The sequence below is a fragment of the Salmo salar genome, chromosome 16 (genome assembly GCF_965601325.2).
Source record: "Salmo salar chromosome 16, fSalSal1, whole genome shotgun sequence".
In the NCBI taxonomy this organism is placed as follows: domain Eukaryota; kingdom Metazoa; phylum Chordata; class Actinopteri; order Salmoniformes; family Salmonidae; genus Salmo; species Salmo salar.
In genome coordinates this window covers 61,025,001-61,048,913 of record NC_138306.1, presented here as the reverse complement: position 1 = coordinate 61,048,913, position 23,913 = coordinate 61,025,001, and the positions used below count along the sequence as shown (strand labels likewise).

Below are 23,913 nucleotides of genomic sequence, written 5' to 3'. Positions count from 1 at the left end.
ATAAACCCCATAGAGCTAACACAAGGCTATACCGCAAACATAGAAAACAAACCCAGGAAAAATACCCAACATGACACACCCTGACCCAAAATACCCGAGTTCACCTGGTCAGGGCGTGACAGTACCCCCCCCCCCCCCCCAACGGTGCGTACTCCCGGCGCACCAAACTTAAGTCTATTAGGGGGGGGGACCCGGGTGGGCGCCTCACCCTCGGTGGAGGCTCTGGCCCCGGGCGTGTTCTTTCCCCCGCCTCCACCATAGCCCTACCCCTCTGGCCCGGACTGGACCACTGTGGAGCGGCATGCTCAGGCTCTGGAGCGGAGCCGTCGACCGGAACAGGATTGGGCACCGGTGGACCGGACACGGGCCGTGCCGGACTGGGAACACGCACCACTGGCTTGGTGCGGGCAGCAGGAACGGGCCGGGCCGGACTGGGGACACGCACCACTGGCTTGGTGCGGGGAGCAGGAACGGGACGGGCCGGACTGGGGACACGCACCACTGACATGGTGCGGGGAGCAGGGACGGGCCGGGCCGGACTGGGAAGCCGCACCACTGGCTTGGTGCGGGGAGCAGGAACGGGACGGGCCGGACTGGGGACACGCACCACTGACATGGTGCGGGGAGCAGGGACGGGCCGGGCCGGACTGGGAACCCGCACCACTGGCTTGGTGCGGGGAGCAGGAACAGCCGGGCCGGACTGGGGACACGCACCACTGACTTGGTGCGGGGAGCAAGGACGGGCTGGGCCGGACTGGGAACACGCACCACTGGCTTGGTGCGGGGAGCAGGAACGGGCCGGGCCGGATTGGGGACTCGCACCACTGGCCTGGTGCGGGGAGCAGGAACGGGCCGGGCCGGACTGGGGACACGCACCACTGACCTGGTGCGGGGAGCAGGGACGGGCCGGGCCGGACTGGGAACCCGCACCACTGGCTTGGTGCGGGGAGCAGGAACGGGCCGGGCCAGACTGGGGACACGCATCGCTGACTTGGTGCGGGGAGCAGGGACGGGCCGGGCCGGACTGGGAACACGCACCACTGGCTTGGTGCGGGGAGCAGGAACGGGCCGGGCCGGACTGGGGACACGCACCACTGACTTGGTGCGGGGAGCAGGGACGGGCTGGGCCGGACTGGGAACACGCACCACTGGCTTGGTGCGGGGAGCAGGAACGGGCCGGGCCGGACTGGGGACACGCACCGCTGACTTGGTGCGGGGAGCAGGGACGGGCCGGGCCGGACTGGGGACACGCACCACTAACCTGGTGCGGGGAGCAGGGACGGGCCGGGCCGGACTGGGAACACGCACCACTAGCTTGGTGCGGGGAGCAGGAACGGAACGGGCCGAGCCGGACTGGGGACACGCACCACTGACTTGGTGCGGGGAGCAGGGACGGGCCGGACAGGACTGTGGACACGCACCGTGGGCTTGGTGCGGGGAACAGGAACGGGCCGGACAGGACTGTGGACACGCACCGCTGACCTGGTGCGGGGAGCAGGGACGGGCCGGGCCGGACTGGGAACACGCACCACTGGCTTGGTGCGGGGAGCAGGAACGGGCCGGGCCGGACTGGGGACACGCACCACTGGCTTGGTGCGGGGAGCAGGGACGGGCCGGGCCGGACTGGGAACACGCACCACTGGCTTGGTGCGGGGAGCAGGAGCGGGCCGGGCCGGACTGGGGACACGCACCACTGACTTGGTGCAGGGAGCAGGGACGGGCCGGACAGGACTGTGGACACGCACAGTGGGCTTGGTGCGGGGAACAGGAACGGGCCGGGCCGGACTGGGAACACGCACCACTGGCTTGGTGCGGGGAGCAGGAACGGGCCGGGCCGGACTGGGGACACGCACCACTGGCTTGGTGCGGGGAGCAGGGACGGGCCGGGCCGGACTGGGAACACGCACCACTGGCTTGGTGCGGGGAGCAGGAACGGGCCGGGCCGGACTGGGGACTCGCACCTCTGGCTTGGTGCGGGGAGCAGGAACGGGCCGGACTGGGGACACGCACCACTGACCTGGTGCGGGGAGCAGGGACGGGCCGGGCCGGACTGGGAACCCGCACCACTGGCTTGGTGCGGGGAGCAGGAACGGGCCGGGCCAGACTGGGGACACGCACCGCTGACTTGGTGCGGGGAGCAGGGACGGGCCGGGCCGGACTGGGAACACGCACCACTGGCTTGGTGCGGGGAGCAGGAACGGGCCGGGCCGGACTGGGGACACGCACCACTGACTTGGTGCGGGGAGCAGGGACGGGCCGGACTGGGAACACGCACCACTGGCTTGGTGCGGGGAGCAGGAACGGGCCGGGCCGGACTGGGGACACGCACCGCTGACTTGGTGCGGGGAGCAGGGACGGGCCGGGCCGGACTGGGGACACGCACCACTAACCTGGTGCGGGGAGCAGGGACGGGCCGGGCCGGACTGGGGACACGCACCACTGACTTGGTGCGGGGAGCAGGGACGGGCCGGGCCGGACTGGGAACACGCACCACTGGCTTGGTGCGGGGAGCAGGAGCGGGCCGGGCCGGACTGGGGACACGCACCATTGACTTGGTGCGGGGAGCAGGGACGGGCCGGACAGGACTGTGGACACGCACAGTGGGCTTGGTGCGGGGAACAGGAACGGGCCAGACAGGACTGTGAACACGCACTGGTGAACTGAAGCGTGGAGCCGGTTTAGCCACTCGTCCTGGCTGGATGCCCATCCTAGCACGGCATGTGCTGGGCATGTCCACCGGACGCACCGGGCTGTGCGGGCGCACTGGCGACACAGCGCGCAACTCCGCTTCCCATGGCTTGGTGCGGGGAGCAGGGACGGGCCGGACAGGACTGTGGACACGCACCGTGGGCTTGGTGCGGGGTACAGGAACGGGCCAGACAGGACTGTGAACACGCACTGGTGAACTGAAGCGTGGGCATGTCCACCGGACGCACCGGGCTGTGCGGGCGCACTGGCGACACAGCGCGCAACTCCGCATACCATGGCTCCTCCTCCAGATCTTCCCTCAGCAGGTCCTCAATCAACCGCCTCATCTTCGTCTCCTCCTCCGCCGTCATCCCCCACGAGAGCAGTGGTCTGGGCTCTTCCTCTGCCCTTCCGGACCACCCCATTAGCCCCCCCAAAAATTTTTCTTGGGGGTGTCTTCCGGGCCTCCTCGACCGCCGCCTGCGACTCCGTCCACCGGCTGGCTTTACCTCCTCGACCTGGGAATCCTTTCGCCAGGGTCCTTTCCCCGACATGATCTCCTCCCAGGTCCAGAACTCCTTCCCCTCGCGAGCCCATCTCTCGCGCTCCTGATCCTCCCGCTGCTTGGTCCTTGTTTGGTGGGGTGTTCTGTAACGATCGTCGTCGGGTGACGAGGAAGCGGACCAAAACGCAGCTGGGAGCGAACACATGTTTATTCTTTGCACTGAAATAAACACGTACACAAAATCAAGAAAATGCCGATACGTTACTTGCTCAAACACAAAGAGACAACACCCCACCAACAGCGTGGGGGAAAAGGAACTTAAATGTGATCCCAATCAGAGACAACTAGCGACAGCTGTCTCTGATTGGGAATCGACAGAACCCAACATAGAAATAAACCCCATAGAGCCAACACAAGGCTATAATGCTAACATAGAAAACAAACCCAGGAAAAATACCCAACATGACACACCCTGACCCAAAATACCCGAGTTCACCTGGTCAGGGCGTGACACCTAGCCAGTCTCTAGACCTTAATCCCATAGAAAATCTGTGGAGGGAGCTGAAGGTTCGAGTTGCCAAACGTCAGCCTCGAAACCTTAATGACTTGGAGAAGATCTGCAAAGAGGAGTGGGACAAAATCCCTCCTGAGATGTGTGCAAACCTGGTGGCCAACTACAAGAAACATCTGACCTCTGTGATTGCCAACAAGGGTTTTGCCATCAAGTACTAAGTCATGTTTTGCAGAGGGGTCAAATACTTATTTCCCTCATTAAAATGCAAATCAATTTATAACATTTTTGACATGCGTTTTTCTGTTTTTTTTGTTGTTATTCTGTCTCTCACTGTTCAAATGAACCTACCATTAAAATTATAGACTGATAATTTCTTTGTCAGTGGGCAAACGTACAAAATCAGCAGGGGATCAAATACTTTTTTCCCTCACTGTAGACGCAGGAGGAAACACCGGGTCAGGTTCAGACGCAGGAGGAGACACCGGGTCAGAGACACAGGAAGACAGGAGGAGAGGGTCGAGTTAGACACAGAAAGACAGGGTCAGGTAGACAGGAGGAGAGGGTCAGAGTTAGACACAGGAAAACAGGGTCAGGTAGACAGGAGGAGAAAGTCAGACACAGGAGGAGTGTGTTAGGGTCAGAATTAGACAGGAGGAGTGGGTTAGGGTCCGAATTAGACAGGAGGAGTGGGTTAGGGTCAGAATTAGACAGGAGGAGAGAGTCAGAGTGAGACAGGAGGCCAGACAGAATTTACAAAACGCACCTAAAATGGTTATTTGCATAGTGGAGTCTTTTGTTAAGACATGAAGCTAGCTAAATTGTTTTACCATAATCACAACTCATGACGTTACTACCCTGCATCAATCTGCAGGTAGCTAACAAATATCTGAAAATGTAGCTAGCTAGACTATCTTATCCGTACACATCATTCATGGATGGACGCATCTCCTGTCGGATGCCATGGTTGCCCTTAGTTTGAAGATGCAATCTAGGGACAGGTGTTTTCTCCATCTCCTTAGCTATCCTACTCGAATTCCACTGATTTCAAAACTGGGTCATCCAGAAAGCAGAGAGCAACACTTATGCAGTTTTACTACGCAATACATTTTTTACCTAGACATACTGACCAGCTCAAATAGACAGAAGCGTGCGATATGGCAGACCAATCCAAACTCAATCACTGCTAGCGGGAAGGTCGCTGACTTTTTCTGTGGCTAAACCAACTAGGCTCGTAATTTTACAATTTTATTCGTATTTACAGATAGCATACAAGTTTGTTATTAAGGCACATGTTTGAGAAGGCATTTCTGACCAAAAAAACGCATTTTGATTAAAAAGAGCTGTTCAGACGCCTCTCCTGTGAAGTAGTGACCTGCAACATACGCCTAGCTTCCTGAAGCAGGTCACATGTGCTGAAGACAACAGCAAAATGTCAGATAAAGCAATTAGACAAATCCGGCTGTTATTAAACCTTTCTATAGTAATGGCTTGACAATTTTGTTTCATTAGAACAGACTGGTATTACTTCTCATTATTGTAGTGTTGTTTACACTGTTCCAAACAGGCAGATAAATGATATTGTAATCTAACAGCACCTGTTTGTCAAGCAGCAGCATCTCTTGCACTTTCGACAATGATTTTACATGAGGCCTAACATGAGGCATGAGGCCTAACATGAGGGTCACATGACACATTGCATTCAAAAAGTATTCAGACTCGACTTTTTCCACATTTTGTTAAGTTACAGCCTTATCCCCCCTCATCAATCTATACATAATGAGAATGCAAAAACAGGTTTAGACATTTTTGCTAAAATATATATAATGAAATATCACATTTACATAAGTATTCAGACCCTTTACTCAGTATTTTGTGGAAGCATCTTTGGGAGCGATTACAGCCATCAGTCTTCTTGGGTATCACACTACAAGCTTGGCACCCCTGTATTTGAGGAGTTTCTCCCATTCTGCTCTACAGATCCTCTCAAGCTCTGTCAGGTTGGATGGAGAGCGTCGCTGCACAGGTATTTTCAGGTCTCTCCAGAGATGTTCGATCAGGTTCAAGTCCGGGCACTGGCTGGGCCACTCAAGGACATTCAGAGACTTGTCCCGAAGCCACCCCTGTGTTGTCTTGGCTGTGTGCTTAGGGTCGTTGTCCTGTTGGAATCTTTATGCCAATAGTTAAGTTATGCTAAAACTACAGTAAACACGACTGTTAGGTCTACAACTCCATGTCATTTCAATAACTTAATTTCAATAAAAATCTTCAATCCACCTGTCCCTGACTTTTCCTAAATATGTGTATTTTACACTCTAGCTGAAGGCCTACATTGAGATAAATATCATAAAAGACAAACTTTGAGCATTTCATCCTCATTTGCCATGAAGGTCTGCTGCACCATATGCAAATTAAAACTTCTACGGGATCGGTGTCCCTCCACCGGGACGGTTGAGCGAAGGTGCTGTAACGGTTTTGAGGTTATTGTTTGTTAGGGGTGCCAGGTAGGTCACTTCACCCATCTCTCCACATAGCCCACCACATGCACTGTGTGATGCCTTCAATTGCATTACCAGAGAAAATATTGATTCAGGGCCGTCACACACACCCTCCCCTGGAAAAAGCCGACCATTGCCCTGGAAGGCACATCTGGTCTGGGAAACCGAGAAAAGCCACTACAAAAATATTAATGACTTTGTGGCACTCTCGCTCCTCAGCTGAGGGGTAACAGGCCTTAAGGTATTAGACTTCTGGGTCTGGGAATCCGAGAAAAGTCTCATCACTTTCCTCTTCAAAGATATCCAGGACTTTGCTGCGCTCAATCTCCTCCAATTCCTCAGCTGAGGGGTAACAGGCCTTAACTTTTTTGGGCTAGGGGGCAGTATTTTGAAGTTTGGATGACAAGCGTGCCCAAAGTAAACTGCCTGTTACTCAGGCCCAGAAGCTAGGATATGCATATAATTGGTAGATTTGGATAGAAAACACTCTGAAGTTTCTAAAATGGTTAAAATAATGTCTGTGAGTATAACAGAACTGATATAGCAGGCGGAAACCCGAGGAAAATCCATCCAGGAAATGGGATTTTTTTGATGCGAGTGGTTTTCCATTGAAAGCCTATTAACTATGTAATGGTTTAGGGCCCAGATTGCAGTTCCTATGGCTTCCACTAGATGTCAACAGTCCTTTAGACATGGTTTCAGGCTTGTTTTCTGAAAAACAACTAAGAAAAATACCTTTTGGTCAGGGGTCTATGGAATCATGCAGTACTAGTTTGCGAGCGTGACTGCGTGCGTGCCCTTCGTTCTTTTTCCTTTCTATTGAATACGCTATTGTCCGGTTGAAATATTATCGATTATTTAGATAATTGACACCCTGAGGATTAGTTATAAACATCGTTTGACATGTTTCAACGAACTTTACCAGTACTATTAGGATGTATTCGTCTGCATGTTTTGACCGCCTTTGAGCCAGTGGATTACTGAACAAAACAGAGTTTTTGGGATATAAAGAAGGACTTTATCAAACAAAAGGACCATTTGTTATGTAGCTGGGACCCTTGTGATTGCAACCAGATGAAGATCTTCAAAGGTAAGTGATTTATTTTATTGCTATTTCTGACTTTCGTCACTCCTCCGATTGGTTGGAAAATGTTTGTATGCTTTTGTGTGTGGGGCGCTGTCCTCAGATAATCGCATGTTATGCTTTCGCCGTAAAGCCTTTTTGAAATCTGAAAGCGGCTGGATTAGCAAGAAGTTAACCTCTATGGGCTAGGCGGGACGAATTCCTCCCACCTACGTAACAGCCACTTGAAGCATGTGGCGCGATTTTCAAAACCTTAAAAATCCTATTACTTCAATTTCTCAAACATATGACTATTTTACAGCAATTTAAAGACAAGACTCTCGTTAATCTAACCACACTGTCCGATTTCAAAAAGGCTTTACAACGAAAGCAAAACATTAGATTATGTCAGCAGAGTACCAAGCCAGAAATAATCAGACACCCATTTTTCAAGCTAGCATATAATGTCACAAAAACCCAGAAGACAGCTAAATGCAACACTAACCTTTGATGATCTTCATCAGATGACAACCCTAGGACATTATGTTATACAATACATGCATGTTTTGTTCAATCAAGTTCATATTTATATCAAAAACCAGCTTTTTACATTAGCATGTGACGTTCAGAACTAGCATACTTCCGGGGAATTCGCTAACATTTTACTAAATTACTCACGATAAACGTTCACAAAAAGCATAACAATTATTTTAAGAATTATAGATACAGACCTCCTCTATGCACTCGATATGTCCGATTTTAAAATAGCTTTTTGGTGAAAGCACATTTTGCAATATTCTAAGTACATAGCCCAGGCATCACGGGCTAGCTATTTAGACACCCGGCAAGTTTAGCACTCACCATAATCATATTTACTATTATAAAAGTTTGATTACCTTTTGTTGTCTTCGTCAGAATGCACTCCCAGGACTGCTACTTCAATAACAAATGTTGGTTTGGTCCAAAATAATCCATCATTATATCCGAATAGCGGCGGTTTGTTCGTGCGTTCCAGACACTATCCGAAATGATAAAGAAGGGTCGCACGCATGGCGCAATTCGTGACAAAAAAATTCTAAATATTCCATTACCGTACTTCGAAGCATGTCAACCGCTGTTTAAAATCAATTTTTATGCCATTTTTCTCGTAGAAAAGCGATAATATTCCGACCGGGAATCTCTTTTTCGGCAAACAGAGGAAAAAAATCACAAAGACGGGGGCGGTCAGGTCACGCGCCTAAGCCCAGAGTCCCTTGATCGGCCACTTGAGAAAGGCGATAATGTGTTTCAGCCTGGGGCTGGGATGACGACATTCAGGTTTTTCCCGGGCTCTGAGCGCCTATGGACGACGTAGGAAGTGTCACGTTAGAGCAGAGATCCTTAGTAAAAGATAGAGATGGCAAAGAAGTTCCAGAAATGGTCAGACAGGCCACTTCCTGTAAAGGAATCTCTCAGGTTTTGACCTGCCATTTGAGTTCTGTTATACTCACAGACACCATTCAAACAGTTTTAGAAACTTTAGGGTATTTTCTATCCATATGTAATAAGTATATGCATATTCTAGTTACTGGGTAGGAGTGGTAACCAGATTAAATCGGGTACGTTTTTTATCCAGCCGTGTCAATACTGCCCCCTAGCCCTAACAGGTTAATCTTTTAACCAATGTATAACGCTTGTATTTTCATGAATGTTTATTATTACTATTTATGTAATTTGAATTTGGTGCTCTGCAATTTCACATGTTGTCAGGGTGGGTTGCTAGCGGCACACCTTGCCCAAAGAGGTTTTAAGGCGTGAGACATGGACAACGTGCATATCTTCACCTGTGTCCTCTTTCACCACTCGGTAGTTCAGAGGGCCCATCTGCTCCACAATCCTATATGACCCTTGCCATTTAGGAGCGAGCTTGGCCGAGAAGAATTGTTCAGCTTTTGAGTAAGGATGAGAGCGAAGCCACACCCGATCACTGAACTAGAACTGCATGTCTCGTCTCTTCTTATCATAATTTCTCTTCTGCTTGAGTCGGGCCTGGATCATGTTCTTTGAGACAAGAGCTCTCAAGTTGTGGAAATGGACAACCTGGTCATTGCATGCCGTGTCTGGAGTAACCTGCCGGTTTTGTAGCACCATATCCAAGGGTCCTCGGAGGGGACGACTCAGGTTCAGCTCTGCAGGGGTGACTCCAGTAGACTCTTGCACAGCAGAATTCAGGGCAAATCGAAACTCATGAAGGTGCTTGTCCCAGTGTTTGTGCTGGGTCCCTACATAGGAAGCAACCATTGTTCGATTAACCCTCTCGGTGAGGTTGATCTGTGGGTGATAGGTCGTGATCAACTTCTGTCTCAGGTTACATCTTTGGCAGGTCTCCTCAAAGAGATCAGAGACAAATTGGGAACCTCAGTAAGACAGGATGTAATCAGGCACTCCCCAGCGAGTCAGGATCTCTTTCGTGAGGATGTAAGAGACGGTCCTCGCTGTGGCCTGACGAAGTGCAAACAGCTCCACCCACTTGGAATAGTAATCAACAAAAACAAGCATGTACACATTCTGATTAGAGCGTCTAGGAAATGGACCCAACAAATCCACTCCTAACATTTCCCAAGGTCGGGTAACCACAGTTTGCTGCATCTTGCCAGCAGGCTTTCTGCCTTCTGGTTTGTACCTTTGACAAACCTGACAGTTTTGGATGTGTGACTTCACATCCATGCTCAGATCTGGCCAGTACAGTAATGCTTGCAACCGCTTGTAGGTTTTGAACCTGCCCAAATGACCAGCTAACGGGTCTTCATGGAAATGTTGCAGCAGTTGAAGGCGTAGAGGTTCTGGTATGTATATTTGGTAGTGTTCTGTGAGGTAGTTGTACAACTCGGTAGACTGTCTTCAATGATGGTCAGCTTTGTGGTAGGATTGACCATCTTTTCTCCATCTTCCAGGATAGTCTGGTACAAAGCCTGTACTTCTGGATCATCCTGTTGGGCCTTCCATATGGCCTCAGAAATGGGAAAGTCCGTTTTGGGTGTCTCGACAGGACATTAGCACATGTAAGATGAGGGCCACTGTTACCACAAGCAGGAGCTCTGGATAAGGCATCTGGAATAGTGTTGTACTTTCCTCTTCTGTATTCTACTGCAAAGGTGAACTCTTGCAACCGTAGAGCCCATCTGATGAGTCTGGTGCTTGGATTGTTGGTCTTGAACACCCACACAAGGGAGGAATGGTCAGTGACCACAGTGAAATATCTTCCTTCCAGGTAGTACCTCCACTTTTCCAAAGCCCAGACAACTGCAAGGCACTCTTGCTCGGTTGTGGAGTAGTTCCGTTCTGCTCCATTCAATGTCCGACTGGCGAATGCTAGCACTTCTTCAGTGCCAAGTCCAGTCTGTTGGACTAGGACAGCACCAAGTCCAGCATCACTTGCATCAGTGTAAACTACAAAAGGGCAGTCAAAGTTGGGATGACCCAAAATGGGAGGTGTGAGAAGGTGTCGTTTCAGGGTTTCAAAGGAGGTCTAGCACTCTGCCGTCCATTGGAATTTGGCTCCTTTTCGCTTCAATGTGTTGAGTGGTTCTGCCACCTGGGAGAAGTTTGACACAAACCGATGGTACCATCCCAAGGAACCGTTGAAGGGCAGGGAAATCTTGTACAGCCTTGGTCTTTTCAGGATCCACATGAATGCTGTCAAAAGACACAATATGGCCGAGGAACTTCAGGGAGGTTTGGCAGAAGTTGCTCTTCTTCATGTTTAATGTCAGACCAGCTTCTTTTAGCTTATCCAACACTGTTTGAAGATCTTTAAAGTGTTGTTCTCTGGTCTGGGAGTAGATAATTATATTGTTAAGGTAGACGAAACAGAGCTTCCCTCTGAGCTCACCTAATGCAATCTCCATGAGTCTTTGGAAAGTGGCAGGTGCATTCTTTAATCCAAAAGGCATCACCTTAAAGAAAGCAAGCCCTCAGCACAGACAAAGCAGTCTTGTCCTTGCTTTCCTGGTCCATCTCAACCTGCCAATAGCTACTATTGAGGTCAAGGGTAGCGAACACAATAGCGCCAGACAATGACTCTAGGATCTCTTGGATGGTGGGAAGAGGATAGGCATCAGTCTGGGAAACATTGTTGGTCTTCCTATAGTCCACACACAATTTAAGACTACCAGTCTTTTTTGGGACGAGGACAACAGGAGCAGCCCAGGGAGAGGAGGAATGTTAAATTATATCTTGTGTCAACATATCATTAATGAGTCCCTTTTGGATGATTAGCGTCGCTGGGGACAAACAATATGGCTTCTGCTTGATTGGCATTTCCTGTGTAAGGAATATTTTGTGCTTCAGGAGCCCGGTGCATCCCAGCTTTGAAGTACATACAGAGTTATTATGCAACTGTTCCAACAGCCTTAACTCCTCTGGCTGTTCCAGCTGAGCCCTTCTCACAGTCTGTAAAAGGAGATCATCAGAAGGATTACCAAGGGTTAGTGGTACCGGAGCAATGGCAGAGGAGACTGCCACATTTGGACCCCAATCATGTAACGTTGTAGCTTCTGATTGGAAGAAATGCTTCTCGTTCTGATTGTGTGGAAACCAGTAGCAATTGTGTGCGATATCAATCTGGACACCACTGAAGTACATGAAATCAATTCCCAACACGACAGGAAAAGCAAGGTTCTTGGTAGGTATAATAACTGAAGGAATCATATAGGAGCGGTTTCACAGGCGGAACTCTACCTCACTCCATCCAAGTGGTCGTTTAGCCTCACCATCAGCCAGATAGTGGACCTTCTGTCCACGTCTTCAAGTTGTATTGTGGACCTTTAACCTCCTTCCATAGTTTCTCATTGAGCAGTGTGTAGGATGACCCGGTGTCCAGGATGACTCTTCCTGTCCAAGGGCCTATGGACAGGTGTAACATCAGTTGGTGCGGTATTGACTGAAAGGAAGGGGATGTCGACGGGTGGGCGTAGGCAGTGATTCTTGGGGTTTCAGCTCTGGTCAAAGCACTCAGAGTAGGATGGTCGATCCTGCGAAGAGAGTTAGGTGTGTTGGCCTGTTGTGATTTGTAGTTTCTGGAAGGGTTTACTTGATACTGATTTGGACATGAAGCTGAAGAATGTCCCTTTTGGCTACATCTCCAACAGAACATGGGAGGGGTCTTGGCTGGAGACTCTGGCTGTTGTTGATGGTCTGGCTTGGGTAACGGTTTGGGTGTCTGTTTCTTTCTCTGGTCATATTGCTGTTGGCATTCTCTGTCCTTCTCGAACTGCTGTCCCAGGTGAACCAGTCCATCGTCAGTGGTGACTCTTTCGCGGAGTTGACTGGCTAGTAGAGGGTTGATGTTCTTCAAGAGCAACTTAATGACCTCTTCCTCCACCGTATGCAAAGTTTCAGAAACTCTTTCTTTCTTCAAATCAAATTTTATTTGTCACATACACATGGTTAGCAGATGTTTATGCAAGTGTAGCGAAATGCTTGTGCTTCTACAGTGCCGTAATATCTAACAATTCCCCAACAACTACCTAATACACACAAATCTAAAACGGGTGAATGAGAATATGTACATGTAAATATATGGATGAGCGATGGCCGAGCGGCATAGGCAAGGTGCAATAGATGGTATAAAAATACAGTATATACATATGATGAGTAATGTAAGATATGTAAACATTATTAAAGTTGCATTATTTAAAGTGCCATTGTTTAAAGTGACTAGTGATCCATTTATTAAAGTGTCCAGTGATTGGGTCTCAATGTAGATGACAGCCTCTCTGAGTTAGTGATTGCTGTTTAGCAGTCTGATGGCCTTGAGATTAGCAGCTGTTTTTCAGTCTCTCGGTCCCAGCTTTGATGCACCTGTACTGATATCGCCTTCTGGATGATAGCGGGGTGAACAGGCAGTGGCTCGGGTGGTTGTTGTCCTTGATGATCTTTTTGGCCTTCCTGCGACATCGGGTGCTGTAGGTGTCAGGAAGGGCAGGTAGTTTGCCCCCGGTGATGCGTTGTGCAGACCGCACCACCCCCTGGAGAGCCTTGCGGTTGAGGGCGGTGTAGTTGCCTACCAGGCTGTGATACAGCCCGACAGGATGCTCTCGATTGTGCATCTGTAAAAGTTTGTCAGGGTTTTGGGTGACAAGCCACATTTCTTCAGCCTCCTGAGGTTGAAGAGGCGCTGTTGTGCCTTCTTCACCACACTGTCTGTGTGAGTGGACCATTTCAGTTTGTCTGTGATGTGTAAGCCGAGGAACTTCAACTTTCCACCTTCTCCACTGCTGTCCCTTCAATGTGGATAGGGGGGTGCTCCCTCTGCTGTTTCCTGAAGTCTACGATCATCTCCTTTGTTTTGTTGACGTTGAGTGAGAGATTGCTTTCCTGACGCCACACTCCGAGTGCCCTCACCACCTCCTTGTAGGCGGTTTCGTCGTTGTTGGTAATCAAGCCCACTACTGTTGTGTTGTCTGCAAACTTGATGATTGAGTTGGAGGCGTGCATGGCCACGCAGTCGTGGGTGAACAGGGAGTACAGGAGGGGGCTGAGCACGCACCCTTGGGGGGACCCCAGTGTTGTGGGTCAGCGAAGTGGAGATGTTGTTTCCTACCTTCCCCACCTGGGGACAGCCCGTCAGAAAGTCCAGGACCCAATTGCACAGGGCAGGGTTAAGACCCAGGGCCTCCAGCTTGATGATGAACTTGGAGGGTACTATGGTGTTGAATGCTGAGCTGTAGTCAATGAACAGCATTCTTATATAGGTATTCCTTTTGTCCAGATGGGATAGGGCGATTGTGTCGTCTGTGGACCTGTTAGGGAGGTATGCAAACTGAAGTGGGTCTAGGGTGGCCGGTAAGGTGGAGGTGATATGATCCTTGACTAGTCTCTCAAAGCACTTCATGATGACAGAAGTGAGTGCTACGGGGCGGTAGTCATTTAGTTCAGTTACCTTAGCTTTCTTGGGTACAGGAACAATGGTAGCCATCTTGAAGCATGTGTGGACAGCAGACTGGGATAGGGAGCGATTGAATATGTCCGTAAACACACCAGTCAGCTGGTCTGTGCATGCTTTGAGGACGCGGCTAGGGATACCATCTGGGCCAGCAGCCATGCAACGGTTAACAAGTTTAAATGTTTTACTCACGCCAGCCACGCAGTCCTTGTTAGCGGGCCTCAACGGTGGCACTGTATTATCCTCAAAGCGGGCAAAGAAGGTGTTTAGTTTGTCTGGAAGTGTGGCGGTGTCCGTAATATGGCTGAATTTCTTTTTGTAGTCCGTGATTTCCTGTAGACCCTGCCACATACGTCTCGTGTCTGAGCCGTTGAATTGCGACTCCACCTTGTCCTTGTACTGGCATTTTGCTTGTTTGATTGCCTTGGAGGGAATAGCTACACTGTTTATATTCAGACATACTCCCAGACCTCTGTCCATGGTTATATGCGGTGGATAGTGCTTTCAGTTTTGCGCGAATGCTGCCATCCATCCACGGTTTCACGTACTCTCTCTGCTGGTGTCCCCAGGGCTCAGTTCTAGGCCCTCTCGTCTATACACCAAGTCACTCGGCTCCGTCATATCCTCACATGGTCTCTCCTATCATTGCTATGCGTATGACACTCAACTACTTTTCTCCTTCCCCCCTTCTGACATCCAGGTGACGGCACGCATCTTCTGTGTGCCTGGCAGGTATCTCCGCTCTGATGTCAGCCCACCACCTCAAGCTCAAGAAGACGGAACTGCTCTTCCTCCCGGGGAAGGCCTGCCCTTCCCTACCTTCAGGCTATGCTCAAAACTTACACCCCAACCCGAGCACTTCGTTCTGCCACCTCTGGTCTCTTGGTCCTCCCACCCCTACGGAAGGGCAGCTCCCGCTCAGTCCAGTCCAAGCTCTTCTCTGTCCTGGAACCCTAATGATGGAACCAGTTTCCCCCTGAAGCTAGGACAGCAGAGTCCCTGTCCATCTTCCCCCCTGAAGCTAGGACAGCAGTCCCTGTCCATCTTCCCCCCCTGAAGCTAGGACAGCAGAGTCCCTGTCCATCTTCCCCCCTGAAGCTAGGACAACAGAGTCCCTGTCCGTCTTCCCCCCTGAAGCTAGGACAGCAGAGTCCCTGTCCATCTTCCCCTGAAGCTAGGACAGCAGAGTCCCTGTCCATCTTCCCCCCTGAAGCTAGGACAGCAGAGTCCCTGCCCATCTTCTTAAAGCTCCTGAAACCCTATCTCTTCAAACAGTATCTGAAATAATTCCCCTCCTCACCTCAACCCCCCCAAATACAAATAATAATAATCCTGAACCAACACCTGCACTTGACCCCCCCCCCCCCTGCCCTTCTAGCTCTGACTTTGCTGATAACTGCTTTGAGGAAAAATGTACTTACTATGACTGTGATATGTAGCTATCTTAAGATGCACTAAGTCGCTCTGGAAAACAGCATCTGCTAAATGACTGAAATGTCAAAAGTTTGGGTTTAAGTTTAGGGCTAAAATTAGTTATACCTAGGTCTATAAATAGGACAGGTCGTAGGGTTCAAGGTTAGGTCTAAGGTTAAACATACCTAGGTCCTGCGGAACACTTCTAGGAATCCCGATGACAGTCTTCCGTCTCCTCAGCTTCCTCCTCCTCTGAAGTACGGACTGAGAGTGGATCAGCGAGCAGTGCACACTAGCGTCTCTGTGGAACTGAACCCCTGCAGAACAGCGCAGACACAAGACGTGTGAGAAACCTTTGTATATTAGTGACAGCAGCAAAGTCCTCTACTCTCTTTCTCACACTGAAGCAAGCAGAGATCAACAGCTATAGTTCTAGCTAGAATCTATAGTAGTTCTAGCTAGAATCTATAGTAGCTCTAGCTAGAATCTATAGTAGCTCTAGCTAGAATCTATAGTAGCTCTAGCTAGAATCTATAGTAGCTCTAGCTAGAATCTATAGTAGCTCTAGCTAGAATCTATAGTAGCTCTAGCTAGAATCTATAGTAGCTCTAGCTAGAATCTATAGTAGCTCTAGCTAGAATCTATAGTAGCTCTAGCTAGAATCTATAGTAGCTATAGCTAGAATCTATAGTAGTTCTAGCTAGAATCTATAGTAGTTCTAGCTAGAATCTATAGTAGTTATAGCTAGAATCTATAGGAGCTCTAGCTAGAATCTATAGTAGCTCTAGCTAGAATCTATAGTAGTTATAGCTACAATCTATAGTAGCTCTAGCTAGAATCTATAGTAGCTCTAGCTAGAATCTATAGTAGCTCTAGCTAGAATCTATAGTAGTTCTAGCTAGAATCTATAGTAGTTATAGCTAGAATCTATAGTAGCTCTAGCTAGAATCTATAGTAGCTCTAGCTAGAATCTATAGTAGTTCTAGCTAGAATCTATAGTAGTTATAGCTTAACTAATATTTCCACAGTGAACAAGAGGGAAGGTCAGGATACAAGCTGTATCTATCAACAGAAAAATATAGATTCATGTGTCTGCCACGAACAGATTCACGCTATTGCCACGTACAGATTCACGCTACCGCCATCTGTAGATTCACGCTACCGCCATCTGTAGATTCACGCTACCGCCATCTGTAGATTCACGCTACCGCCATCTGTAGATTCACGCTACTGCCATCTGAGTTGATCAGGCTGTTGATTGTGGTACTGGTTTGGAGCTGTCATGCTGCACTTCGCTCCGCAGGTAATATTACATTTCATTACATTACAACGGTTTGATTTGTTTGATCTGAGCAATTTTTAGCTAGCTACATAGCTGTCTTTGTATCAAAGATAATTGTGTAGTTTAGAGTAATTATCGAGGTTAGCTAGCCAGCTATTTTCGTCCGCCGCGACGCCGTTCTCCAAACTTAGTCAACACTGCTAGCTAGCCAACTTCTACCGACTAGCAGCACTGTAGAAACTAATACATTACAACAGAACAATTTGATTAGTGTAGTGTTAGCTAGCTACATAGTTGTCTTTGCTGTCTTTGTATCTAAGATAATTGTGTAGTTTTAGAGTAATTATCGAGGTTAGCTAGCCAGCTATTTTCGTCCGCCGCGACGCCGTTCTCCAAACTTAGTCAACACACCTAGTCAACATCAAACCCACTGCTAGCTAGCCAACCTTTACTGACTAGCAGCACTGTAGAAACGAATACATTACAACGGAACGATTTGATTAGTGTAGTGTTAGCTGGCTACATAGTTGTCTTTGTCATAGTTTGACAATTGTGTAGTTTAGAGTAATTATCGAGGTTAGCTAGCCAGCTATTTTCGTCCCCCGCAACGCCACTTTCCAAACCTAGCCAACTTTTACCGACGAGCAGCATTGTAGAAACTAAATACATTACAAAGGAACGTCTTGATTAGTGCTATGTTAGCTAGCTACATAGTTGCCTTTGTATCATGATAAGGTGTAGTACTGAAACTATCGAGGTTACCTAGCCAGCTACACTTTCAAACAAAGTCAACAACGCAGCCACTGCTAGCTAGCCTACTTCACCAGCCAGCAGTACTGTATCATTTTAGTCATTTTAGTCAATTAGATTTTTGCAACGTAAGCTTAACTTTCTGAACATTCGAGACGTGTAGTCCACTTGTCATTCCAATCTCCTTTGCATTAGCGTAGCCTCTTCTGTAGCCTGTCAACTATACGTCTGTCTATCCCTGTTCTCTCCCCTCTGCACAGGCCATACAAACGCTTCACACCGCGTGGCCGCTGCCACTCTAACCTGGTGGTCCCAGCGCGCACGACCCACGTGGAGTTCCAGGTCTCCGGCAGCCTCTGGAACTGCCGGTCTGTGGCCAACAAGGCAGAGTTCATCTCAGCCTATGCTACCCTCCAGTCCCTCGACTTCTTGGCGCTGATGGAAACATGGATTGCCACAGAAAACACTGCTGCTCCTACTGCTCTCTCCTCGTCTGACCACGTGTTCTCGCATACCCCGAGAGCATCTGGTCAGCGGGGTGGCGGGACTGGAATCCTCATCTCTCCCAAGTGGACATTCTCTCTTTCTCCCCGGACCCATCTGTCTATCTCCTCCTTTGAATTCCATGCTGTCACAATCACTAGCCCATTCAAGCTTAACATCCTTATCATTTATCGCCCTCCAGGTTCCCTTGGAGAGTTCATCAATGAGCTTGACGCCTTGTAAGTTCCTTTCCTGAGGATGGCTCACCTCTCACAGTTCTGGGTGACTTTAACCTCCCCACGTCTACCTTTGACTCATTCCTCTCTGCCTCCTCCTTTCCACTCCTCTCCTCTTTTGACCTCACCCTCTCACCTTCCCCCCCTACTCACAAGGCAGGCAATATGCTTGACCTCATCTTTACTAGATGCTGTTCTTCCACTAATCTCATTGCAACTCCCCTCCAAGTCTCCGACCACAACCTTGTATCCTTTTCCCTCTCGCTCTCCTCCAACACTTCTCACTCTGCCCCTACTCGGATGGTATTGCGCCGTCGCAACCTTCGCTCTCTCTCTCCCGCTACTCTCTCCTCTTCCATCCTATCATCTCTTCCCTCTGCTCAAACCTTCTCCAACCTATCTCCTGATTCTGCCTCCTCAACCCTCCTCTCCTCCCTTTCTGCATCCTTTGACTCTCTATGTCCCCTATCCTCCAGGCCGGCTCGGTCCTCCCCTCCTGCTCCGTGGCTCGACGACTCATTGCGAGCTCACAGAACAGAGCTCCGGGCAGCCGAGCGGAAATGGAGGAAAACTCGCCTCCTTGCGGACCTGGCATCCTTTCACTCCCTCCTCTCTACATTTTCCTCTTCTGTTTCTGCTGCTAAAGCCACTTTCTACCACTCTAAATTCCAAGCATCTGCCTCTAACCTTTGGAAGCTCTTTGCCACCTTCTCCTCCCTCCTGAATCCCCCCCCCCTCCTCCCTCTCTGCGGATGACTTCGTCAACCATTTTGAAAAGAAGGTTGACGACATCCGCTCCTCGTTTGTTAAGTAAAACGACACCGCTGGTCCTGCTCACATTGCCCTACCCTATGCTTTGACCTCTTTCTCCCCTCTCTCTCCAGATGAAATCTTGCGACTTGTGACGGCCGGCCGCCCAACAACCTGCCCGCTTGACCCTATCCCCTCCTCTCTTCTCCAGACCATTTCCGGAGACCTTCTCCCTTACCTCACCTCGTTCATCAACTCATCCTTGATCACTGGATACGTCCCTTCCGTCCTCAAGAGAGCGAGAGTTACACCCCTTCTCAAAAAACCTACACTCGATCCCTCCGATGTCAACAACTACAGACCAGTTTCCCTTCTTTCTTTTCTCTCCAAAACTCTTGAGTGTGCCGTCCTTGGCCAGCTCTCTTGCTATCTCTCTCAGAATGACCTTCTTGATCCAAATCAGTCAGGTTTCAAGACTGGTCATTCAACTGAGACTGCTCTTCTCTGTGTCACGGAGGCTCTCCGCACTGCTAATAGCTAACTCTCTCTCCTCTGCTCTCATCCTTTTAGACCTATCTGCTGCCTTTGATACTGTGAACAACCAGATCCTCCTCTCCACCCTCTCTGAGTTGGGCATCTTCGGCACGGCCCACGCTTGGATTGCGTCCTACCTGACAGGTCGCTCCTACCAGGTGGTGTGGCGAGAATCTGTCTCCGCACCACATGCTCTCACCACTGGTGTCCCCCAGGGCTCTGTTCTAGGCCCTCTCCTATTCTCGCTATACACCAAGTCACTTGGCTCTGTCATATCCTCACATGGTCTCTCCTATCATTGCTATGCAGACGACACACAATTCTTCTTCTTCTTTCCCCCTTCTGATAACCAGGTGGCGAATCGCATCTCTGCATGTCTGGCAGACATATCAGTGTGGATGACGGATCACCACCTCAAGCTGAACCTCGGCAAGACGGAGCTGCTCTTCCTCCCGGGTAAGGACTGCCCGTTCCATGATCTCGCCATCACGGTTGACAACTCCATTGTGTCCTCCTACCAGAGTGCTAAGAACCTTGGCGTGACCCTGGACAACACCCTGTCGTTCTCCACTAACATCAAGGCGGTGACCCGATCCTGTAGGTTCATGCTCTACAACATTCGCAGAGTACGACCCTGCCTCACACAGGAAACGGCGCAGGTCCTAATCCAGGCACTTGTCATCTCCCGTCTGGATTACTGCAACTCGCTGTTGGCTGGGCTCCCTGCCTGTGCCATTAAACCCCTACAACCCATCCAGAACGCTGCAGCCCGTCTGGTGTTCAACCTTCCCAAGTTCTCTCACGTCACCCCGCTCCTCCGCTCTCTCCACTGGCTTCCAGTTGAAGCTCGCATCCGCTACAAGACCATGGTGCTTGCCTACAGAGCTGTGAGGGGAACGGCACCTCCGTACCTTCAGGTTCTGATCAGTCCCTACACCCAAACGAGGGCACTGCGCTCATCCACCTCTGGCCTGCTGGCCCCCCTACCTCTGAGGAAGCACAGTTCCCGCTCAGCCCAGTCAAAACTGTTCGCTGCTCTGGCACCCCTATGGTGGAACAAGCTCCCTCACGACGCCAGGACAGCGGAGTCAATCACCACCTTCCGGAGACACCTGAAACCCCACCTCTTTAAGGAATACCTAGGATAGGATAAAGTAATCCTTCTAACCCCCCCTAAAAGATTTAGATGCACTATTGTAAAGTGGTTGTTCCACTGGATATCATAAGGTGAATGCACCACTTTGTAAGTCGCTCTGGATAAGAGCGTCTGCTAAATGACTTAAATGTAAATCTGTAGATTCACGCTACCGCCATCTGTAGATTCACGCTACCGCCATCTGTAGATTAACGCTACCGCCATCTGTAGATTAACGCTACCGCCATCTGTAGATTCACGCTACTGCCATCTATAGATTAACGCTACTGCCATCTGTAGTTTAACCTCTTGGGGCTAGGTGGGACGCTAGCGTGCCACCCGTGGTGCACTCCATCAACAGCAGGTGCATTTCAAGAGCGGCAAATTTGAATCCAAATAAATGTCAAAATTCAAATTTTTCAAAAATACAACTATGTTACACCATTTGAAAGATAAACATCTCCTTAATCTAACCACGTTTTACGATTTCAAAAAGGTTTTACGGCGAAAGCATAAATTTAGAGTATGTTAGGACAGTACATTTACAAGAGTTGTGTGTAATGTTTTGTCAAGTCAAAGACAGGGTCACCAAAACCATAAAACCAGCTAAAATGATGCACTAACCTTTTACAATCTCCATCAGATGACACTCCTAGGACATTATGTTAGACAATGCATGCATTTTTAGTTCTATCAAGTTCATATTTATATCCAAAAACAGCGTTTTACTATGGCATTGATGTTGAGGAAATCGTTTCCCTCCAATAACCGGCAGTCAAGTCAGCGTCACAAATTAAATAATTAAAATTAGAAAACATTGGTAAAATATTATATTGTCATTTAAAGAATTATAGATTTACATCTCTTGAACGCAATCAACTTGCCAGATTTAAAAATAACCTTACTGGGAAATCACACTTTGCAATAATCTGAGCACTGCGCCCAGAAAAATACGCGTTGCGATACAGACTAGACGTCATGTTGGGGAGATCTAAAATCGAAAATACTATGTAAATAATCCATTACCTTTGATTCTCTTCATCAGATGTCACTTCCAGGTATCACAGGTCCATAACGAATGTAGTTTTGTTCAAAAAAGCTCATCATTTATGTCCAAAAATCTCCGTCTCGTTAGCACATGATGTAAGCCAGCCGGACTTCTCGTCATGAACGAGGGGAAAAAATATATTTCCGTTCGTTCAAACATGTCAAACGTTGTATAGCATAAATCATTAGGGCCTTTTTTAACCAGAACATGAATAATATTCAAGGTGGACGAATGCATACTCTTTTATAACGTATTGGAACGAGGGTACCCAACATGAACTAGCGCGCCAGGTGTCTAATGGGACATCATCGTTCCATGGCTCTTGTTCGGTCAGATCTCCCTCCAGAAGACTCAAAACACTTTGTAAAGGCTGGTGACATCTAGTGGAAGCAATAGGAAGTGCCAAAATATTCCTAAACCCCTGTGTTTTTCAATGGGATAGGTTTAAAGTCAATACAACACATCAGGTATCCACTTCCTGTCAGAAAATGTCTCAGGGTTTTGCCTGCCAAATGAGTTCTGTTATACTCACAGACACCATTCAAACAGTTTTAGAAACTTTAGAGTGTTTTCTATCCATATATAATAAGTATATGCATATTCTAGTTACTGGGTAGGATTAGTAACCAGATTAAATCGGGTACATTTTTTTTATCCAGACGTGCAAATGCTGCCCCCTAGACCCAACAGGTTAACGCTACTACGCCACTGCCATCTATAGATTAACGCTACTGCCATCTGTAGATTAACCTGTTATGGCTAGGGGGCAGTATTTTCACGGCTGGATAAAAAACTTGCCCGATTTAATCTGGTTACCACTCCTACCCAGTAACTAGAATATGCATATACTTATTACATATGGATAGAAAACACCCTAAAGTTTCTAAAACTGTTTGAATGGTGTCTGTGAGTATAACAGAACTCATTTGGCAGGCAAAAACCTGACAAGGTTTCAGGCAGGAAGTGGCCTGTCTGACAAGGTGTCGTTCTTCTTGTCTCTATTGAAGAGTGAGGATCTTAGCTGTCCCGTGACACTTCCTACGGCTGCCATAGGGTCTCAGAAGGCGGTAAAAAGCGTGCCCGCGTCGACCGAATGCTTTGTTTTCTTTCCTCTGTTTAGCTAAAAGGAGATTCCCGGTCGGAATATTATCGCTTTTTTACGAGAAAAATGGCATAAAAATGGATTTTAAACAGCGGTTGACATGCTTCGAAGTACGGTAATGGAATATTTAGAATTTTTTTGTCACGAATTGCGCCACGCGCGCGACCCTGATTTACCATTTCAGATAGTGTCTGGGACGCACGAACAAAACGGCGCTATTCGGATATAACGATGGATTATTTTGGACCAAACCAACATTTGTTATTGAAGTAGCAGTCCTGGGAGTGCATTCTGACGAAGACAACAAAAGGTAATGAAACTTTTATAATAGTAAAGCTGATATTGGTGAGTGCTAAACTTGCCGGGTGTCTAAATAGCTAGCCCGTGATGCCTGGGCTATGTACTTAGAATATTGCAAAATGTGCTTTCACCAAAAAGCTATTTTAAAATCGGACATATCGAGTGCATAGAGGAGGTCTGTATCTATAATTCTTAAAATAATTGTTATGCTTTTTGTGAACGTTTATCGTGAGTAATTTAGTAAAATGTTAGCGAATTCCCCGGAAGTTTGCGGGGGGTATGCTAGTTCTGAACGTCACATGCTAATGTAAAAAGCTGGTTTTTGATATAAATATGAACTTGATTGAACAAAACATGCATGTATTGTATAACATAATGTCCTAGGGTTGTCATCTGATGAAGATCATCAAAGGTTAGTGTTGCATTTAGCTGTCTTCTAGGTTTTTGTGACATATGCTAGCTTGAAAAATGGGTGTCTGATTATTTCTGGCTTGGTACTCTGCTGACATAATCTAATGTTTTGCTTTCGTTGTAAAGCCTTTTTGAAATCGGACAGTGTGGTTAGATAAAGGAGAGTCTTATCTTTAAAATGCTGTGAAATAGTCATATGTTTGAAAAATGGAAGTTTTTGTATTTTAGAGGAGTTTGTATTTCGCGCCACGCCCATCATTGGATAATGGAGCAGGTGTT

General features: G+C 48.5%; 1 protein-coding gene across 6 annotated transcripts in view; it reads right to left on the bottom strand.

The window, feature by feature from the left end:
* LOC106574160 (actin remodeling regulator NHS) overlaps positions 1-23,913 on the bottom strand; it is a 110,277-nt gene that overhangs the window by 11,901 nt on the left and 74,463 nt on the right. For all 6 annotated transcript variants that reach the window (XR_006759792.2, XM_045697530.2, XM_045697533.2 and 3 more), the window contains one exon: positions 15,789-15,920. Coding sequence is in view for 5 of the 6 variants with exons in the window: in XM_045697530.2 (XP_045553486.2) it covers positions 15,789-15,920 (132 nt within the window). In the remaining variant the exon portion in view is untranslated. The remainder of the gene's footprint in view (positions 1-15,788; positions 15,921-23,913) is intronic.